The sequence below is a fragment of the Amblyraja radiata genome, chromosome 6, assembly GCF_010909765.2.
Source record: "Amblyraja radiata isolate CabotCenter1 chromosome 6, sAmbRad1.1.pri, whole genome shotgun sequence".
Lineage (NCBI taxonomy): Eukaryota > Metazoa > Chordata > Chondrichthyes > Rajiformes > Rajidae > Amblyraja > Amblyraja radiata.
Window position 1 is genome coordinate 40631050 of NC_045961.1, and position 21049 is coordinate 40652098.

General features: G+C 41.4%; 1 protein-coding gene across 1 annotated transcript in view; it reads left to right on the top strand.

The window, feature by feature from the left end:
- LOC116974284 (transmembrane protein 182-like) overlaps positions 1 to 18912 on the top strand; it is a 36312-nt gene extending 17400 nt beyond the window's left edge. The window contains exons 3-6 of the mRNA XM_033022602.1: positions 2051 to 2144; positions 5668 to 5763; positions 12357 to 12494; positions 18032 to 18912. Of these exons, the coding sequence (XP_032878493.1) occupies positions 2051 to 2144; positions 5668 to 5763; positions 12357 to 12494; positions 18032 to 18303 (600 nt within the window). The 3' untranslated portion in view covers positions 18304 to 18912. The remainder of the gene's footprint in view (positions 1 to 2050; positions 2145 to 5667; positions 5764 to 12356; positions 12495 to 18031) is intronic.
- The last annotated feature ends 2137 nt before the right edge of the window (positions 18913 to 21049 follow it).

The following is a 21049-nucleotide window of genomic DNA, read 5'->3' on the forward strand; positions in this document are numbered from 1 at the left end:
AGACTGAGGAAGGTTAATTTGCTTCGCCAACTTCGCTGAGTGAGGTTTATTGCTGATTAATTAGCTATGGTTGTTAAAGGAGGGCTTAAAACAGAGAGCAGATAGAGGAATGCAGCCTCCTTCTTTCATCTCCGCAACATCGCCAAACTCAGACACTCTCTCACACCGCCCGCTGCTGAAAGACTCATCCATGCCTTCATCTCCTCCCGACTGGACTATTGCAACTCACTTCTCCTTGGCATCAGCTCCACCTACATCAACCGACTCCAACTGGTCCAGAACGCAGCCGCCCGACTCATCACCCATACCAAATCCTGGCATCACATCACTCCAGTCCTCAAACAACTTCACTGGCTTCCCATCTCCCACCGGATCACCTACAAAATCCTGATCCTCACCTACAAAGCCCTCCACCATCTGGCCCCCACATATCTCATTGACCTCCTCTCCCCCTACCAACCCTCACGGTCCCTCAGATCCACATCAGCCGGTCTCCTCTCCATCCACAAATCCAACCTCCGCAATTTTGGGGACAGAGCCTTCTCCAGGGCAGCTCCCAGGATCTGGAACTCCCTCCCCCAACTGATCCGCAATTCCGTGTCCCTCACCATCTTCCAGTCCCGCCTCAAGACCCATCTCTTCACCTCTGCCTATCCTTAGCCCCACGTCCCCGTCCCTTTTCATCTGTGCATTAATTGTCTCATACTGTGTTTTGTATTACTTTGTGTACTAGGCATGTCTCTACTATTTATTTCATTCCCCTTACATGTTTTTCCTCTACTCAATTTTTGTAAGGTGTCCTTGAGACTCTTGAAAGGCGCCCATAAATAAAATTTATTATTATTATTATTATTACAAAGGACTCGAGGAGGCTACAAAAATAGTTTGAGCAAGGCTATGTTGAGATTTGAATACAGGGAGGAGAATTTCTATCAGGGAATCATCGCTATCCCAAGAATCAATCTAGATCTGGACTACAAGAGTGATTACAAGACTGATGGTAGAAGTAGACTTCTAACAGTCAGGGCAGCAGAAGTTTGAATGAATTCCGCATGATATAGAAACCAAGGAAGATGTAATTGGTTTCTCTTCTTTTTTGAATATTGAGTTTTAGTTTAAGATGGGAGGCTCTTATTGCACTGTCCCCTCCAAATGACTCCTTTTGTGGAGATGTGAAAGTTCTATGTGGAGGCAATTTCTTCCAGCCATTCACTGGATTTCTGGTGCCAGAGTTAGCTCATGTCTCCACTAGGATCCTACCGATCACTATAACTTCAGCAGGAACTGAAAAGCTGGCATGAAATGTTGGTCATGGAGTCATAGAGTCACACAGCACAGAAACAGGCCCTTTGGCACACCATGTGTACGCTATCCGTCAAGTTATTCTATATTAATTTCCCAGCACCAGATCCATAGCTTCTGTGATGACAATTCAAGCATTTAATTTAGTTTATTCTAGAGATACAGCGCGGAAACAGCCCTTCACCCCACTGAGTACACGCTGACCAGTGATCTCCATACACTAATATTATCCCACACACTAGGGACAATTTTACAATTTTTTGCCAAAGCCAATTTTGTATGTCTTCGTAATGTAGGAGGAAACCGGAGCTCCAGGAGAAAATCCTGGCAGGTCATGGGGAGAACGTACAAATTCCATACAGACAGCACTAAAAAACTGAACACCACTGTATCTGCCTCCATCCCAGATATCTCTGTATAAAAAACATGCCTTGCGCATCTCCTTTAAACCTTCCTCTTTAAAGCTATGCTACATTTTTTTCTTTTTTCAATCTTTTCCAAACTGCATATTTGCAATGCTTGGTGATGAATTGTCAAGACAGAGAAAACACTCACATCTTATTTCACTTTTAACTCAGAATTGTTTTGTGTGAATTTTAAAACAATGAAACTTTTCATTTTAATACAAAAGTAATTAAGTAGATTGTTTAATGCTAAATGAAGGATGAAAAAGTAATGCAGGACATTTTGACCAATTGCAGAGTGTATATTTTTATTGTCTTATGAAGTTGTCGTTGTTTTTCCCCAGGCATCTGCGAAGATATTTCACTATGAGGGTTTCTTCTGGAGTTGTGCAATGAAAGTACCACATATTGACGACAGTTTTTCAACATACATGTTTTGTGAGTGAATTTTACATTACATTACATTGGGTTTTAACAGTCTCATCCACATAGTAAACAGTTCAAACCTCTAAAATCCAGTAGATAATAACCCTTTCAGAAAGCTTTATGATGATAAATTCTTATGGGCATAGTAACTAACATCAAAGTTTTGACAGGCATGACAATGCCGTAAGGCAGTCCTGGCTACATTTGTAGTACCACAATTGTTCAAGTGTTCATGTAAGACTGTGGCTCTTGTTTTTGTCTACAAAACAGGTAACTATTACTTTTGCAGTGTCCTGAAAACATGAAATGCAATGTTCTTCCTTTATCTAGCAGAATACCCTGATGATTTTTTTTTTGCAATGGGTATTAGGCAAACTATGGTTAGCCTGTGGTTATCAGGTTTAACCTGTTTTAAATAGTGGAACTAAATTAGCCTGTGGTTATCAGGTTTAACCTGTTTTAAATAGTGGAACTAAATTTGCTGTTCCATGCTTTTCGGGGATTGCTCCAGTCTTTATGGACATCTTGTGTTGGCTGCTAACGTTCAGTTTACTGAATTTGACCTTTAATTTCTTGAGATTCCAGAATAGTTCATCCTTTCAGTTTATCAGTTACACATTCTTTACCGATATCTGCATGTGTCATTGACCAGTGAGCCTGATTAATCTTGATTTGAATGTGTCCACTCAGCAGACGCATCTGAAGAATCAGTCCACGTGCCTGCTGTAGTCCAGTCTTTCAGTTTAGTTTTACTCCATTTACCTTTTAACTGACTCAGTTGTTAACTGACTTTATTCATAAAATTAACAAAGCCCTAAAACAGTTTTGGGTCTCCTTGATGACCTCTGAAATTTGGCATTACTCTTTTATTTAGTATGAATTCAGTCTCATCAGTCCGACACCAGCAGTTGCTATAGGAGAGAAACACAATGCAACCCTCCATGTTTTACACATTTCATATAAAACCTTGTATTGAAACGCCTTGGATAAATAACAGCAAGAAGCACAAAGACAGATGTTCTACAATGCTGAGATTCTTTGTCATCTGTAGCTTGAACCATGCTGTATGTACTAATGTTGCCATGGGTTACGCTGGTTGGAAACCTCTTGGGGGCTTGGGATGAAATGTAGTCTCTTTGCCAAAGATAGACACAAAAAGCTGGAGTAACTCAGCGGGACATCAGCATCTCTGGAGAGAAGGAATGGGTGGCATTTCGGATCGAGACTCTTCTTTGCCAGTTGGGTTTTGTGTTGGTGGTTGCGAAGTTAGGGTGAAGTGCAGGGTGGATGTAGAGTTTCAGGGGGAGGAGGATGCATTTGGACACACTTTTAGCACATTTGAGAAAAGACGTGTTTCAACATATTTATCTTGGCTTGCATAAACTGCGTGGAATCCAAACTGTGCAAGCCAATTCTTACTTTTGTTCTTTTGCGCATTTTCATCACACACTGAACCTTTTCTTTGCTTGGGTTTGTACCAATTCCACCAACAGACTTGTTACTTCGTGCTCTGAAGTTAAGTTAGTCTTTTTGTGATGGGTTAGACATAAACCACATGAATTATAAAGATGGACATTGGTTTGTATTCTAGCTTCTCCCTTCTGTCATGACAAATATTTTTGTAATGATCACATGAACTATCAACTATAAGAAGGCCATTTGTACTGGGAACTGATTTTAGATGATCAGCCATGATCATATTAAATGGCCGTACTGGCTCGGAGGTTCGAATGGCCTACTCATACACCTATTTTCTATATTTCTATGTTCCCTTGTAATTTCTCTCCATTCCCATGGCAAACATCTCCATAATCTGCTGAGTGAAGTGATAATTGTTGAAAGATTGACTTAAAAAAAACAGGATTTTAAACTGCATTGGTCAGATGATACATTGAAGCCAAAAGTCTCCTGTTTTCCTTCATAGCAATACAGAGGAATTAAAAATATATATATATTTGCCATTCATCGACCAGTGTTGTTTGATTGCATTCAAAAGTTGAAAAATAATTTTTGATGGCCATCTAAATTTGGATAATCTGAGCTGGTGTTATTGGAAGGAATACTAATGAATGAATGAATGAATGAATGTATACGTTTATGGGCCAAGTATTCACATACAAGGAATTTGCCTTGGTGCTCCGCCCGCAAGTGACAACATGACGTACCGTTATTGATTAAACATGTGAATTAAATAAAATACCAGAGCAAAAGGAGGCTACAGATTTTTGGTTATTGAGTAGAGCTAATACTGGTGGAAAAAAGCAGTTTTTATATCTGGCTGTGGCAGCTTTGACAGTCTGGAGTTGCCTTCCAGAGGGAAGTGATTCAAAGAGTTTGTGGCTAGGGTGTGAGGGGTCAGAGATGATCTTACCCGCTTGCTTCCTGGCCCTTGCAGTGTACTGTTGTGCCTTTTTGACAGCTAGATAGCTCTTTTACACTCCTGATTTATTTTAGTAACAACCCAGCCTGCGATAATTTCATTTGTTTGTATCGATTCCCTCATATATAAACCAAGCCAATGAAGTATGGGGACACTTTTATCTTGCAAGGAGATGATCACTTCACTTCTTGCTGTCTATTGGTGGGGGTAGACGATGATAGCATTGTTGTGCACTATCATGTCTTGTGGGATTGTGGGTCACAAATCCGATGCAAAAACCACACGCAGTGGGGGCACATGAGGGCCGCTGTGGGAGGATTTAGGGCTGCAGCCTTCCTCCTGTCTCTGACACGAGTTGCCTTTGGCGATTATCTTCGAAACTGCTGACTGCCTTCCTAGTGGTTGTACACCAACCTGTCCTGCCACTGTCACGGGTTTCCAGTCTTTTGGGGCTAGGCCTGTGTGCTGGAAGTCATCCTTGATGCAGTCTTTGAACCATTTCTTTGGGCGTCCTGGGTTCCTTTGACCCTGTGACAGAACTCCGTACAAGAGTTGACCAGGCATATGGGATTTATCCGGATCGCATGGCCTGTCCATTGAAGTTGGGCCTTTATCATCATTGCTTCGATGCCAGCACTTCCACGTTGGTCACCCTGACTTGTCAGCGTATGCCCATGATGAACCGCAGAGAGCGCATGTGGAATATCTCAAGCTGGCGGATGTGTTTCCTGTACAAGGTCCATGTTTCACATCCATACAGCAAGCTGGAGAGTACTACAGCTTTGTAGACTTTCAGCCTAGTTGGCAGCTTGATGTTGTGGTGGTTTAACTTGTTGTCAACTACCTGCATTTCCACTGGGCTTCAAAGGCCAGTGATGAGCAACACTCATCTTTGCAGACACCATTGTCTATGGTTCCTCCACCATTGCCTGTACTGCAGTTGGGAATGTTCCTTCATATTCGGATAGAGTCTGGTACCACATCTCGTGGTGCATTTGTCCACTGTGCCACTCATGGGAGGGCTTCAGAATTAATAGCATATGAAACTTTAAAATATACAGTGGATATTATTATCAACTCCATTTAAAGTTTATATTTTTGCAAAAGTATGTGTTCGATCTGAGTAAATGTGTTTCCAACTTCTGTCTTATTTAGCTGAGCACGAAGTATGGAAAAGCTGTATCGGAGCTTACCACCTTCCTTTCCCAACAAGACTGACCCAGAACAGCTCTGTTTATGATCCTGCCATTGGTAAGTGCAGTAATGGACTTTATATACTGGACCTGAAAAATTATTTGTTCAAATTACAGGTATGAATGTGGGACATGGATATGGAAAGCATAATAAACTTTTTATTCCAATCTCAAGGTCCAGATAAAAGACGACATTACATAGAATACATTGCATATAAAAACACCATAAAATACATATAAAAGCTTAGTAAATTACTTAAAAGAGCATCATAAATTATATACCAAAATACAATACATGATTTAAAATCCAGAATAAAAAGAAAGATCAGTGTCCTACAATGAGACAACTATACCAATGTCTCCACAGCGGGGATTGGTAGCGTGTAGTGCTAAACCTTATGTTTGATAAGACCAAGATAATTTCATTTTCAGAGTCATTAATCCTGCAAATATATTTATATATATGATTTCTTAGTGTCTAACATAAGCAGTTATTGATGTTGATATCACAAACTGCAGATGTTAGTTTACTTAAAAAGACACAAAGTGCTGGAGTGACTCAACAGTTCAGGCAGTATCTCTGGAGAACTTGGATAGAGGACATTTGGATCTGGACCCTTCTTCAGACTGATTGTGGTGGGGTAAGAAAGCTGGAGAGAGATGGGGGGCTGGATGACACCTGGCAAGAAACAGGGTTGCCCCTCTCACCCGTATCAATGTATTACTTGCCAGGCTTTGTCCTGCTCCTCCCCTCTTACAGTTTTCTTCCCCCTCCCCATTATCAGTCTGGTGGGTAGCACAGTGGTGCAGAAGTAGGAATCCTGGCTCACAGTGCCAGAGACTCTGGTTCAATCCTGACTAAGGGTGCTGTCTGTGTGGAATTTGTACATTCTCCCTGTGACCACATGAGTTTTTTCCGGGTACTCTGGTTTCCTCCCACATTTCAGTATACAAGTATATCAAGTCTACAAACACAAGCCAATTAACCTACAAGTTGTGACTTGCTCTGGTGCCTAACAGCCATTATTAATATATTTGTGTATCTCATTTTAATCCCTTTTCAGCCTTGGAACATGGTGTGTGGGGTGTCCAAATCCAACTACTTCCATCTTTGTGCTCCAAGTGCTACATCTCACAGTGTTATGTTCTAATATGTTATGAATTCCACACAGCAAAGTCAAAAATGGGACAGTCAGGTAATGAATGAGAAAGGCAGATTAATCCTAACCCTCACTCTGAGTCTAGGTGTGTAATTGGACACCTTGCTGTAAAATTAAGCTATGCAAACAGATATAATTTCCTGCTTTAGCTACCCAGTTTCAAATTCAATAATCTACGTTTCTCCCTATGACTGTGGAGTAGACTCGATGGGCCAAATTCATATGACTTCTGAATTTAATCCTGTGCCTGTATTTACAGGTCTATAACCTAATTTAATCCACCAAATCATCTGCAATTATATATATATTTTTAAATTCCCAGTGTTTTCTCCCAAGTGTTTGGTCATATATTTTCTATCTTTTGCATCTTGATTGTGGGGGAGATGCTCTTCCATCATTGGTAAATAATCATAAAAGGTCAATGTTCAGTGCTTCTAAGAGGGGACCGTGATCATTTCAGCCAAGCATCAGTTTCATTTGCAACAATCCAGGATTCAACAATTCAGCACGTGATCCAGGTTGTGGTTTACACACCAGTCACCAGTCACAACGCAATGCCACCCAACACTCAGGTTTGTCCCTCTGCACCCTTGCCTCCCTCTGCTAGCATTTCCCTACAGCTGCATGCACTGCATTCACTGTTTGCGAATCTGTGGCTCTAACCAAGCTCAAGCTTTCCCCTTTGATTCCTGGTACCATTAACTTACACATAATAGCCAATTTAGACTTTAAACTTTGGAAATACAGCGCAGAAACAGGCCCTTCTGCCCACCGTGTCCGTACCGTAAACTAGCATTATCCTACACACTAAGGGACAAATTTGCAACTTTACCAAAGCCTATTAACCTACAAACCTGCAAGTCTTTGGTGTGTGGGAGGAAACAGGAGCACACGGGGAAAACCAACGCGGTCACAGGGAAAGCATACAGGGATCACCCAGGATCAAACCTGGGTCTATCATGCTGTAAGGCAGTGACTCTACTGCCGAGCCACTGTACCGCCATTAAATCATAGCATGTTAACCCATAGCATGTACCTGGCCTTTGATCGGATACCTTGTGGTGACCCAGGCAATCATGGAAAGTGGCAACTCTTTCTCAATAATAGCATGTCATGATTGAATCTGGGACCCTGGAGCTGTAGGAGTTAAAGAAAGAAACAATTAACTCTAAATCTGAGAGGTTTTTGTCCCATTACCTTTGTTCTATCCAAACTCTCATCTGTTCCATATAATGTGGTCCTGAGCTGTAGCTTCAAAAGATTGACACCTCATTTTAAGGTACCTACCTACATTGTTATACCTAGTGGGCTTCAACATTCCTAAATGAAATTGGATTGTTATTTTAGTTTAGTTTAATTTAGAGATTCAGCATGGAAACAGGCCCGTCGGCCCACCGAGTCCTCACCAGCCAGCAATCACCGATGCATCAGTTCTATCCTACACACTCGGGAACATTTACAGAAGCCAATTAATCTACAAATGTCTTTGGAATGTGGGAGGAAACTGGAGCATCCGCAATAAACTCATGCGGTTACAGGGAGAACGTACTAACTCCATACAGACAACACTCGTAGTGAGGATCGAACCCGGGTCTCTGACTCTGTCAGGCAGCAACTCTACCGCTGCGCTACTGTGCTACCCATTCTGTCCGATTGTTTGATGATAGTGAGAGGGATGGGTATTTGCTGGATCTTGTGATGACAGGGTGGGATGGTGTATGATTCTGTAACTATTAATTGCCCACTTTATACATATTCCGTTTTGTGTTGCCTGTTTCACAATGAAAGACACAACTATGAATCAATCAATATTGTAATGGACAAAAAGCATTTAGCGCAGATATATTGGTGAGGGTAAGTTTACGGAGCCTTTCAACCATACAACATGGAAACAGGTTATTTGGCCCTTGATGCACATGGACCATCAAACAAAAGTTTACCTTAATCCCTTATTAATGCCATGTTTAGGTGTAAGGACCTTGAGGTTAATGAGCCATTAGGAGGAAGTGACCATAACATGGTCAGGTTTAATCTACAATTGGAGAGGGAGAAGAGTAGATCGGAGGTGTCAGTTTTGCAGTTGAATAAAGGGGACTATGGGGCCATGAGGGAGGAGCTGGCCAAAGTTGATTGGAAAGATACACTAGCAGAGATGACAGTGGAACAAAAATGGCAGGTGTTTCTAGGAATAATACAGAAGGTGCAGGATCAGTTCATTCCTAGGAGGAAGAAAGATTCCAAGGGGAGAAAGGGATGACCATGGCTGACAAGGGACGTCAGGGACAGTATAAAAATTAAAGCGAAGAAGCAACGTAGCAAAGATGAGCGGGAAGAAAGAAGATTGGGTAATGTTTAAAGAACAACAGAAGATAACCAAAAAGACAATATAGGGAGAAAAGATGAGGTATGAAGGTAAGCTAGCCAAGAATATAAAGCAGGATAGTAAAAGCTTCTTTAGGTATGTGAAGAGGAAAAAATTAGTTAAGACCAAAGTTGGACCCTTGAAGACCGAAAAAGGTGAATTTATTATGGGGAACAAGGAAATGGCAGATGAGTTGAACAGGTACTTTGGATCTGTCTTCACTAAGGAGGACACAAACAATCTTCCTGATATAGTAGTGGCCAGAGGATCTGGGGTGACAGAGGAACTGAAGGAAATCCACATTAGGCAGGAAATGGTGTTGGATAGACTGATGGGACTGAAGGCTGATGAATCCCCAGGGCCTGATGGTCTACATCCCAGGGTACTTAAGGAAGTGGCTCTGCAAATCGTGGATGCATTGGTGATAATTTTCCAATGTCCTGTGGATTGGAGGGTAGCTAATGTTATCCCACATTTTAAGAATGGCGGGAGAGAGAAAACAGGGAATTATAGACCAGTTAGCCTGAAATTGGTGGTGGGGAAGATGCTGGAGTCAATTATAAAAGATAGCCAAACATTTGGATAGCAGTAACAGGATCGGTCCGTCAGCATGGATTTACGAAGGGGGAAATCATGCTTGACTAATCTTCTGGAATTTTTTGAGGATGTAACTAGGAAAATGGACAAGGGAGAGCAAGTGGATGTAGTGTACCAGGACTTTCAGAAAGCATTTGATAAGGTCCCACATAGGAGATTAGTGGGCAAAATTAGGGCACATGGTATTGGGGGTAGAGTGCTGACATGGATAGAGAAGTGGTTGACAGACAGGAAACAAAGAGTAGGGATTAATGGGTCCCTTTCAGAATGGCAGGCAGTGACTAGTTGGGTATCGCAAGGCTCGGTGCAGGGACTGCAGTTATTTACAATATACTCATCAATGCTTTGGATGAAGGAATTCAAAGAAACATTAGCAAATTTGCAGATGACACAAAGCTGGGTGGCAGTGTGAACTGTGAGAAGGATGCTATAAGAATGCAGGGTGACTTGGACAGGTAGGGGGAGTGGGCAGATGCATGGCAGATGAAGTTTAATGCGGATAAATGTGAGGTTACCCACTTTGGTAGCAAGAACAGGAAGGCAGATTACTATCTAAATGGCGTCATGTTGGGAAAAGGGGAAGTACAACGGGATCTGGGGGTCCTTGTACATCAGTTTATGAAAGTAAGTATGCAGGTGCAACAGGCAGTGAAGAAAGCGAATGGTTGGCCTTTCTAACAAGAGGAATCGAATATAGGAGCAAAGAGGTCCTTCTGCAGTTGTACAGAGCCCTAGTGAGACCACACCTGGAGTATTGTGTGCAGTTTTGGTCCCTAATTTGAGGAAGGGCATTCTTGCTATTGAGGGAGTGCAGCATAGGTTTACAAGGTTAATTTCCGGGATGGCGGGACTGTCATATGCTGAGAGAATGGAGCAGCTGGGCGTACACTCTGGAGTTTAGAAGGAAGAGAGGGTATCTCATTGAAACATATAAGATTGTTAAGGGCTTTGTCACGCTAGAGGCAGGAAACATGTTCATGATGTTGGGGGAGTCCAGGACCAGGGGCCACAGTTTAAGAAAAAGGAGTAAGCCATTTAGAACGGAGACGAGGAAACACTTTTTCTCACAAAGAGTGGTGAGTCTGTGGAATTCTCTGCCTCAGAGGGTGGTGGAGGCAGGTTCTCGGGATGCTTTCAAGAGAGAGCTAGATAGGGCTCTCAAAAATAGCGGAGTCAGGGGATATGGGGAGAAGGCAGGAACGGGGTACTGATTGGGGATGATCAGCCATGATCACATTGAATGGCGGTGCTGGCTCGAAGGGCCGAATGGCCTACTCCTGCACCTATTGTCTATTGTCTATTGTCTATTTAATTCTCCCCACTTTAACATCAATATGCCCAGATTCTACCACGTGCCTGCAGGCTCAAAGCAATTTACAGTGGCCAAATAACTTATCAACCCGCACGTTTTTGGTAAATGGGCAGAAACCAGAGATCCCAGACGATTACATTGTCATAGGCAGAATGTGCAGACTCCACACGACCAGTGGCTGAGGATTGAATCTGGGCCTCTGGCTCTGTGAGGGTGCACTGGGCCACCTCTCAAACTAATGCTAATTGACAGTTTTCCTCACGTTAATTATCTCACCATTCTTCCATTTGGTATGCAACATGGAGAAGCAACATTAACGAGAATGATCCCAGGAATGATTGGGTTAACATATGATGAGCTTTTGACGGCACTGGGTGGAGTTTAGGAGGATGAGTGGAGCTCTCATTGAAACTTACCGAATAGCCTCAGAATAAAAGGACATACTTTTTGAAAGATGAGGAGGAATTTCTTTAGTCAGAGTGTGGTGAATCTGTGGAATTTATTGCCACACAAGGCCATGGAGGCCAAGACAATTATTATTTTTAAGATGAAGATTGATAGATTCTTGATTATGAAGGGTGTCAGATTATGGGGAGTAGGTAGGAGAATGGGGTTGAGAGGGAAAGATAGATCAGCCATGATTGATAGTCTGGTGGGACAAATGGCCTAATTCTGCTTCAACAGCTGAGGAGGTAGAAATCAGATGGTTACTTCTCATGTTTGACTTAATTCCTTAATAATTAATTGGGGTCTATAGTATAGAGATCTGCCCTACTTGTGCCCTACTTGTACCCTACTAGTCTTTAGTAAGGTATAAGGTGAGAGGGGGAAGATTTAAAGAAGATGGGCAAGATTTCTTACACAAAGAGCAGTGAGGGCCAGGAGCGCATTGCCAAGAATGGTGGTGGTAGACATGATAGTGGCATTTCAGAGGAAACTCAGCGGGTCAGGCAGCATCTCTGGAAGTGCTGGATGTATGAGTGATATCTCTGGATGTATAGACGATGTTCTGGGTTGGGATCCTTCTTCAGACCCAGCGTAAGCATATTCTCGAGAGATGCTGCCTGACCCGCTGAGTTACTCCAGCACTTTTGTGTCTTTTGCTCAAGATTCTAGCATCTGCAGTTTCTTCTGACTACTTTCACACTATTACATAGTTGGTAACTTACAGCTTCTGTTATAATCGGCATGAAACCAATGTTGTTATTTGCCTTTTCTAGGTTATCGCCATTCCTGGAGCGTGCTGATCGTATTGTCTGTACTCACCGTTGGAATTGGTTTTGGGCTCATTGTTTATGAAACTCTCCAAGCGCACGACTCCATGTACATACTGGGAGGTGGATTCTTCATTTTGGCTGGTAAATAAACTTGGGTTTAGTGCATTAAACACTAGGGGAACGTACATGAAAACTCTTGTGTGTGAAATGGCACCTTGTTTTGGAAAGGAGTTGAGCTGTTTTTTTGGTGGTACTGTTCATTTCAATGTTATTATTCAACATAATGTCCTTCTCCGGTTCTTGACAACCACATCAATTGGCAGAAGACATTTGATGGAGCAGTATGCAGTACAAACTTTATTGATATACAGCAGTGTTATAGGTCTAATGGTTATACAGAGTAAGTAGCTTTTCAGCTTCCGTTTGTTCAAATTACATTTTCATAACATGTCAATTTGTGTGCTGTATGATTGAATTTTATCAAAAGCCTGTTCACTAAATTACTATAGATACAGCTGGTTGTGTACATTTTGCAATTTAACACACTTTGGTAAACTTGGCCAGGATTCTTCATGCACATTTATAGGTCTCTGGATATGTGCAGCTATGGAGTACAGCACACAATGTGTATTTTGTATGAATGGTGAAGAATATATTTGTATGTATTTGTATGTACAAAGTCCACAACTGGATGGAGATCTTTGGTGTTACACGATCCACAGGCTTGGAGTTTGAAGTGTTGTGGTCCCTTCATCTGCTTCTGTGCCTGACCTAACCGTCCATCAATCTGAACCTCATCAGACTATATGACTGTCTCCTCTGTCCCCTGTCTGACCATTGATGCTGCTCTTCTGCCATTTCGGCGATCCCCTTGACCACTGCAAACATCCGTGTTCCTATATCCACCCTCTACAAATCCACCTGCTTACTTGACATCCTTCAACAGTCCATGGAAAAGCTAAGGAAGAAAAGACCATTGCTAAGGAAGGAGAGACCATTGTGCAAGATCTGTTCTCATGCATATATGCATTGAAGCTCTTGTGTGATAGATTCTTTCTGTTAGAGGTCGTTTCTTAACAATGCGGCTTTAACAGGTTTTCTGTAGATATACATTGAAAACCATGTTCCTTGCCATGTATTTTGCCTTTGCAATGCAGACTGCATAGTATACGCATCAGGGAAAAGAGCTTGAGATTCCAAAATCCTTTTTAGACACTCTACTCATGGAAACAATGGCACGTGCTTGCACCAAAGCTACTACATTTAGACAAGACGTCCTGACTTGGCTGTTCTAAACTTCCTTGAAGAGCAGTCTTTATTTTTAATTATCTTCCTATGTAAAGAATCTCTTAATATGTGCAGTAAAGAATCTCTTAAGCACCTTTTATCCATGCCCATAACGTTAAACCTCAATCACTTATGCTTGGCATTGTTACCATCAGGGCATTCTCCTACAGAATCTTGCACTTTGAACACTGAAAGCAAAATACAAGGCATCAATTCATCTAAAAAACGTATCCTGTTTATCTTGGAAAGCCTATTGCTTCGCACTGTAAGCTATTTTGAGCGTTAATCTTTGTCTTCTTATTCATTCATTTACAGGATGAGGGTATTGCTGATAAGGCTAGGATTTACTGTCCACCCTAACTTGCTCGTGAGAAGCTGGTCCTGAATTGTCCCCTTAAATGATGGCAAAATGGGTGGTGAAGCGTTGTGTACCAACAAAACTGTTGGGAAGGGAGTTCCAGGATTTAGAGCCAACGGCATTGATGAAACCATGATACACATCCAACACAGAAAGATTTCTGACTTGGATGGAAATCTGCAAGTGGTCTTTTCTTTTACCCGCTGCCTTTGACCTTCTTGTTGGCGGAGGTAGTAGGTTTGGGGAGTGTGGTCGGAGTAGCCTTGGTGAGTAACTCCAGTGCATTTTGTTGATGGTGCACCATACTGCAGCCGATGATGGAAGAATTGGATGTTTTCAGGAGTGTGGAGGGATCAGTCAAGTGGGCTGTTTCATCTTGTATAGTGTGTTGTATCGCCTCTTAAATATTCATATGTTTATAAGCTCATAAGTTATTGGAGCAGAATTACGCCATCCGGCCCATCAAGTCTACTCTGCCATTCATCATGGCTGATCTATCTTTCCCTTTCATCCCCATTCTCCTGCCTTCTCCCCATAACCCCTGACTCTCCTATTTATCAAGATTCTATCAATCTCTGCCTTAAAAATATCCATTGACATGGCCTCCACAGCTTTCTATGGCAATGAATTCCACAGATTCACCACCCTCTGATGAACTATTGCTGGAGAGTACATCAACACATTCTTAATTCCAAGTGAATAATATTACGCTGCAGACCGGCCTTATAGATGGTGCAACAGTGTCAGAGAATCAGGAGGTGAGTTGCTTACCACAGCATATACAATGCCTAACTCATAATCAATGTATTTAATGTGGCTGTTCCAGTGAAATATTTACTCATTGGGGCCCCTTGGTTGCTGATTATTTGCCACCCAGTGATGATAATGCCATTCACTGTCAATGGTCATATTGAGGTGGTCAATGTCTGACACTTGTGTGAATCAAATATCATTTGCTGCATTCAGCCCGTGTCTGAATATTACTTGGGTCTTTCTGCGTGCAGGCATTTCCTGGGGAGTTGTAATTGAAACTGAACCTTGTGCATTTATTTCTAAACATCCCTCCTTTGCTCTGAAGATGGTTGGGCATAAAGCACTGCCCAGTCTGGCCATTGATGCTGCTCTATTCCCTGATGCCATTCCAATGATACCCCTGATCTCAGCATACTTCAGTGGACCTATATCCACCCTCTACCAATCTAACAGTCTCTTGATGTGACATCCTTGGGCTGGTGACTTACCAACAACCGCTACCATCTTCCTTTCTGCAAGATATGCAGAACCTTTTCCCTTGAAGCCCATTGATTCCAGGATTCATTATCAATATGCAACAATTATTGGCAACAACACTTCCATAAGTTCATAAGTTATAGGAGCAGAATTGGGCCATCCAACCCATCAAGTCTACTCCATCATTCAATCTTGACTGATCTCACTTTCCCTCTCAACCCCATTCTCCTGCCTTCTCCCCATAATCCCTGACTCCCATACTAATCAACCGTACTCCCTCCTTGTTAACTATTAGCACACGGGACTTTAAGGCAACATGCTCGGTCCCATCTTCTACTCCCTGCATATCTTTAAATGTGTAGCCAGACACTGCTTCAATGCCATCTCTAAATTCATTGATGACACCATTGTTCAATGAATAATGATGGGTAATGAAGAATCAGAGTGCAGGAGGGAGATCGATAATCGGGTTGAGTGGTGTCATAGCACAATCTTGCTTTCAATGTTAGCAAGACCAAAGAACTGATTGCTGACTTCACGAGCGGCAAGCTGATGGTCCATGAACCTGTCTTCATTGGCAGCAAGGCAGTGGAGAGAGTCAACGGTTTCATGTTCCTGGGCATTTGAGGTTCTGTCCTAGGAACAGCACATTGATGTAAACACAAAGAAAGCTCACCAATGCCTCTACTTCTTCAGAGGTTTGAAGAGATTTGGCAAGTCACCAAATACTTTCTCATGTTCGTCCAGGTTTATGGTGGAGAGCATACTGACTGGCTCCCTCACGGCCTGGTTTGATGACTCAGGTACCCAAGAACGAAGCAGATTGCAGAACATAGACCTGTACAGCACAGGAACGACCCCTTTGGCACACAGTGTTTGTGCAGAAGATGATGCCAAGTTAAATTGATCTCATCTGCCTGTACATATCCCTCTAATTCCTGTGCTTCCACATGCCTATCTAAAAGAAAATGAAGGGCATCGGGAATATTGACCTCTTACCATTGAAGGGATTCACAGAATGCACTGCCTGAAGAAGGAAGTAATATCTCCAAAGACCAAACACTGCCCTAGCTGCACTCTCATCTCACTGCTAACATCGAGAAGAAAGGACAGAAGTCTGAGAGTCGTTACCTCCAGGTTCAAGAACAGCTTCATCCCATCAACCGTTAGGCTCTGCACAATCCTAAACACAACCATACCTCAGCCCTGAACTACTATGTACATTATATGAGGTTGCACTACATATGTAGGCTTGCACTATTATGGTCTAGTTAACTAGTATAACTAATAATTTATTTATTATTGATTATAGTATATTTATTTGTTGTGTTAATGAGCCTGTAAAGCTGCAGCAAGTAAGAATATCATTGTTCAGTTCCCGGTACATATCACAATTAAACACCCTTGACGCTCTTGACTTGATACTTAATATAACTGTAAATTTATTGTATTATTGTTTATTGTATATTTACTTGTTGTATTGTTTATTGTATATTTACTTGTTGTATTGTTTATTGTATATTTACTTGTTGTATTGTTTATTGTATATTTACTTGTTGTATTGTCGTGTTAATGTGCTTGTAACACTGTAGCAAGCAACAATTTCAATGTTTAAGACCCAGTGCCAATGACAATTAAACTCTCTTGACACTTAACTCTTGGCTTGACCAGATTTGACAATAAAAAAGTTGGACTAAATTGGTTATGGTATTAGATTTGGAGTTTTATCAACATTTCTTGGGTTCCTGCTGGTCTGCACTTTTATGATCTTTCTTTTGGCTTAAATCTAAGATGAGGATGTAGTAGTGTATATATTATATTCGGGTGCCACATTCATTCATTTGGTAATATGTTCATGAGGATTGAAGGAAGATGTTTTTAAAAAGAAGAGGTGCTTGTAAGGTCACAGCTTCTGGAAACAGGTGCCCACAGAAAGCAGAGAGAAACTTTAAATAACATATGCATGTTCTCTGCATGAGACCCTGATTATTGTGTGGTTAACATCCTGGTAAAAATTGCTGTGACGACTGAAGTGAACAGAAGTTATAAGTGAAAATTTATATATTTATAATTGATTGTACAAAACCCATCTCTCTTGTATCTAAAATAGAGATACAAGTGTCTGCAGTCCAGATTAAACGTCAACATCAACATCAATGGTCCATTTTCCTCCACAAATGCTTCATGACCCTCTGGGTTCCACCAGAAGTTTATTTTGTGCTCTATTGTGTCAAGATAATCTTATTAACCTTGCAAAACCAGATTGTCATCCTCATAACCAGCGAATGTTTCAAGAGTGGTAAAGTCAGTAAAACTTTGCGTGGGCACATGGTCTATCAAAAATATAAAACAAAATGGCAATGTAATCTTCTTGGTAAAAATGATAGCTTTCACTTTGAATAACAAGGAACTGCAGATGCTGGTTTACCAAGGAAAGACACAAAATGTTGGAGTAACTCAGTGGGTCTGGTAGCATTCCTGGAGAATATGGATAGGTGACATTTCAGGCTGAGATCCTTGTTCTTCACTTGAAGCTTTGTCATAAAATATTGCATTGCCAGTTGCTGCTGGATAGCATGTGTAAGAAGGAACTGCAGATGCTAGTTTTAAGCAAGGATAGACACAACATGCTGGAGTAACTCAACGGGTCAGGCAGCATCTCTGGAGAATAGGCTATTTTTAGGAATAGCCCCAGAGATGTTGCCTGATCCACTGAGTTACTCCAGCATTTTGTGTCTAGCTGCTAGATAGTTTGTGTACCTTCCAACAGTATTGATGACACATCTTTTTTTTTTTTTTTCAGGTATTTTGTCCACATTTTCCATTATTATGTACATCTTTTGGATTCAAGCTCTCAATGCTGTAATGAGTCAGATCATTGAACCAAATAAATCATGTCTACACCCAATGGTTAAAGTTCAGTTTGGTTGGTCTTTCATGATGGCTCCTGTTGGCACACTCTTTTCCATACTTGCAGGTTTGCTTTTCTTTCAGGTTGGATGGATGGTCCAAAAGCAAAAAAGGGACATAATGTATTCTGTGCCATTTGAAAAAGTTGGTGATGATGACCTCTGATTGTATTTCCACGCTGTGATTTCCTACTTCTTCCATTTTCTCCTAGTTTCCCCAGTAATCACATACATTGAGTATCTGCAGTCCTCTTGTTCCTAATCCCACTAAACAAGTGTGGGAAATGATTGTTGATGAGCTACTTGTCCACTGCATCCATAAAGGTGCTGCTCAGCACCATCTATACTGGGCAGTAATCAGGTTGGAGTAACTTCCATGGAAGTAAATTGGATTGTTTGTAGAGTCCCATAGCTTACTTAGTGTAGACCGTGTCAAAACATAGGTTTTCATGTTCTAGGTGCATAATGAGGCCATTTGGACCATCAAGTCTACTCCACCATTCAATCATGGCAGATCTATCTTCCCCCCTCAGCCCCATTCTCCTGCCCTATGTCCATAACCTCTGACACCTGTAATAATCATTTTTTCTTAGACTGCATCATTCATGGTTATGTATTTCCTCACGGAACACAAGGAAGCCAGCTTTTTACTACTTTCAGACCTTTTGTGAAAGCTGTGCCTCAATTTGAAATGCATTTTGCTCTGTAAACAAGTTAAGCAATCCTTCTTCCAACAAGTGCCCCGATCGCATAAAGCTTTGTAGCTTAAGCACTGAAGTGCTCAAAAAGGAACTGCAGATGCTGGAAGATCGAAGGTACACAAAATTGCTGGAGAAACTCAGCGGGTGCAGCAGCATCTATGGAGCGAAGGAAATAGACGACGTTTCGGGCCGAAACCCTTCTTCAGGACGTCTGAAGAAGGGTTTCGGCCCGAAACGTCACCTATTTCCTTCGCTCCATAGATACTGCTGCACCCGCTGAGTTTCTCCAGCAATTTTGTGTACCTTGGATGAAGTGCTCAGCAGTTTATAGCAATAAACCTTATTCTGCATTTAATTATGCACTATCTAACATGGAGTGTTTTACATTTACAAGAGACATTCAGAACAGTAATGCTTTCCACATAGTTTTAGTGACTTTCTGCACTCTAGTGTCTCCAAAATGAAAAATTATGAGCTGTTTCAATTGTTGGGGCAAATTATGATAACAAAGCTTAGTTTCAGTTAATATACCTGTATATAGTTTCCACCATCTATCTTCTTTCCTCTTATTTACTTTTAAAGCTCCCATTCAGTTTATTTTTTATCTGCATGCATTTCCTCTTGGCAGTTATGCAGATGCTTCGCCTTATTTTGATAAATATTCATGTGAATAGCATTGTACTATCCTGAGATTTTTTTTTGCACTTTCCTGAAAAATGTGAATTAATCCATTGAGAGAAATGCAGAATTTAATTCAATCACTTATGTCACCAGGGCTAGTGAAGCCAAGAATAACGCAAATCTTTTATATCCTGTGTGATTTTCTAGCTAAGTACTAAAATTAAAATCTATTTTCTATGTTTCTATGTTAAAGAAACAATAGCATCAAGTAACCAATATAATTCCAAAATACTTTTGGTATTCTTAAACTGGTGTAGTTTTGCCTTTGTGTATGTAAGAATCACTTCACCAAACCTGTTATCTCAGTGAAAAACTGCTGTGAAGAGAGTTGGAAGCTTGGCTGTGATTTTATCTCATGTTGTTATCTCCATAATGAATGGCTCAAATACACTATTAGTAAGCAATGTTTTGTTATGATATCCGCATACACTTTGGATCGATCCAGCCTTGATTTATAATCATACTTTTATCGAATTACACAGCACAGAAACAGGCTATTTTGAGCCACCTTATCCATGGCGACCATAATGCCTGTCGACGCATATTCCATTTGCCTGCATTTCGCCCTCTATTCTCAAAACCTTTCTTATCTAAGATGCCTTCAAAATGCCTTTTGAATATTGTGATAGTATCAGCTTCCACCACCTTTTCTGGAAACTGATTCCACACCATCATCATTCACTGTGCGAGAAACCTACCCCTCAGATCTCAATGAATCATTGAATCTTTCATGGTGTGTTGAAGGGGGAGGAAATTAACAATTCAGTCATTGGATGAGGCACCAATTAAGTGACTGTTTTTCCTCAATGGTATAGAGCAGTTTGATTGTTTGAGTGCAGTTATCCAGACACGTGGAGGGTATTCCACCCTATTCCTGACTTGTGCCTTGCCAGTGGTGACGAGGTTTTGGATAAAACAAAGTTATGAACAAAGTTACCACAGAGTATCAGTCTTGGGCCTGTTGTTGCTGCCACTGTGTTTGTGGTTTAGTTTAGTTTGTTTTTTAGCTTAGAGGTACAGCGTGGAAACAGGCCATCAACCCACCGTGTCCGCGCTGACCAGCTATCACTGCACACTAACACTATCCTGCACACACTAGGGACAATTTGCAATTATATTAAGCCAATTAATCTACAAACCTGTATGTCTTTGGAGTGTGGGAGGAAACCGGTGATCCCAGAGAAAACCCAAGTAGGTCATGGGGAGAACATACAAACTCCATATAGACAAACACCCGCAGTCAGGATCAAACCCAGGTCTCTGGCATTGTAAGGCAGCAACTATACTGCTACGCCACCATGCTGCCCATGGTTGGTCCAGTTAAATTTCTGATTCATTTTCTGATTCCCATCCCCTCCCCCCTACTCTTACAAAATAATCATTGTCTCTTGTGTTCACTCTGTGGGCCTACTGCTAAAACAATAAGGCTCCCCTATCCATCAGCAGGACAATAGTAAAGGATTTTAGACACTCATCTTTTTTAATATGAACTACTTGTTAGTAAGACTCTGACTGGAGAAGTGCTTGGGC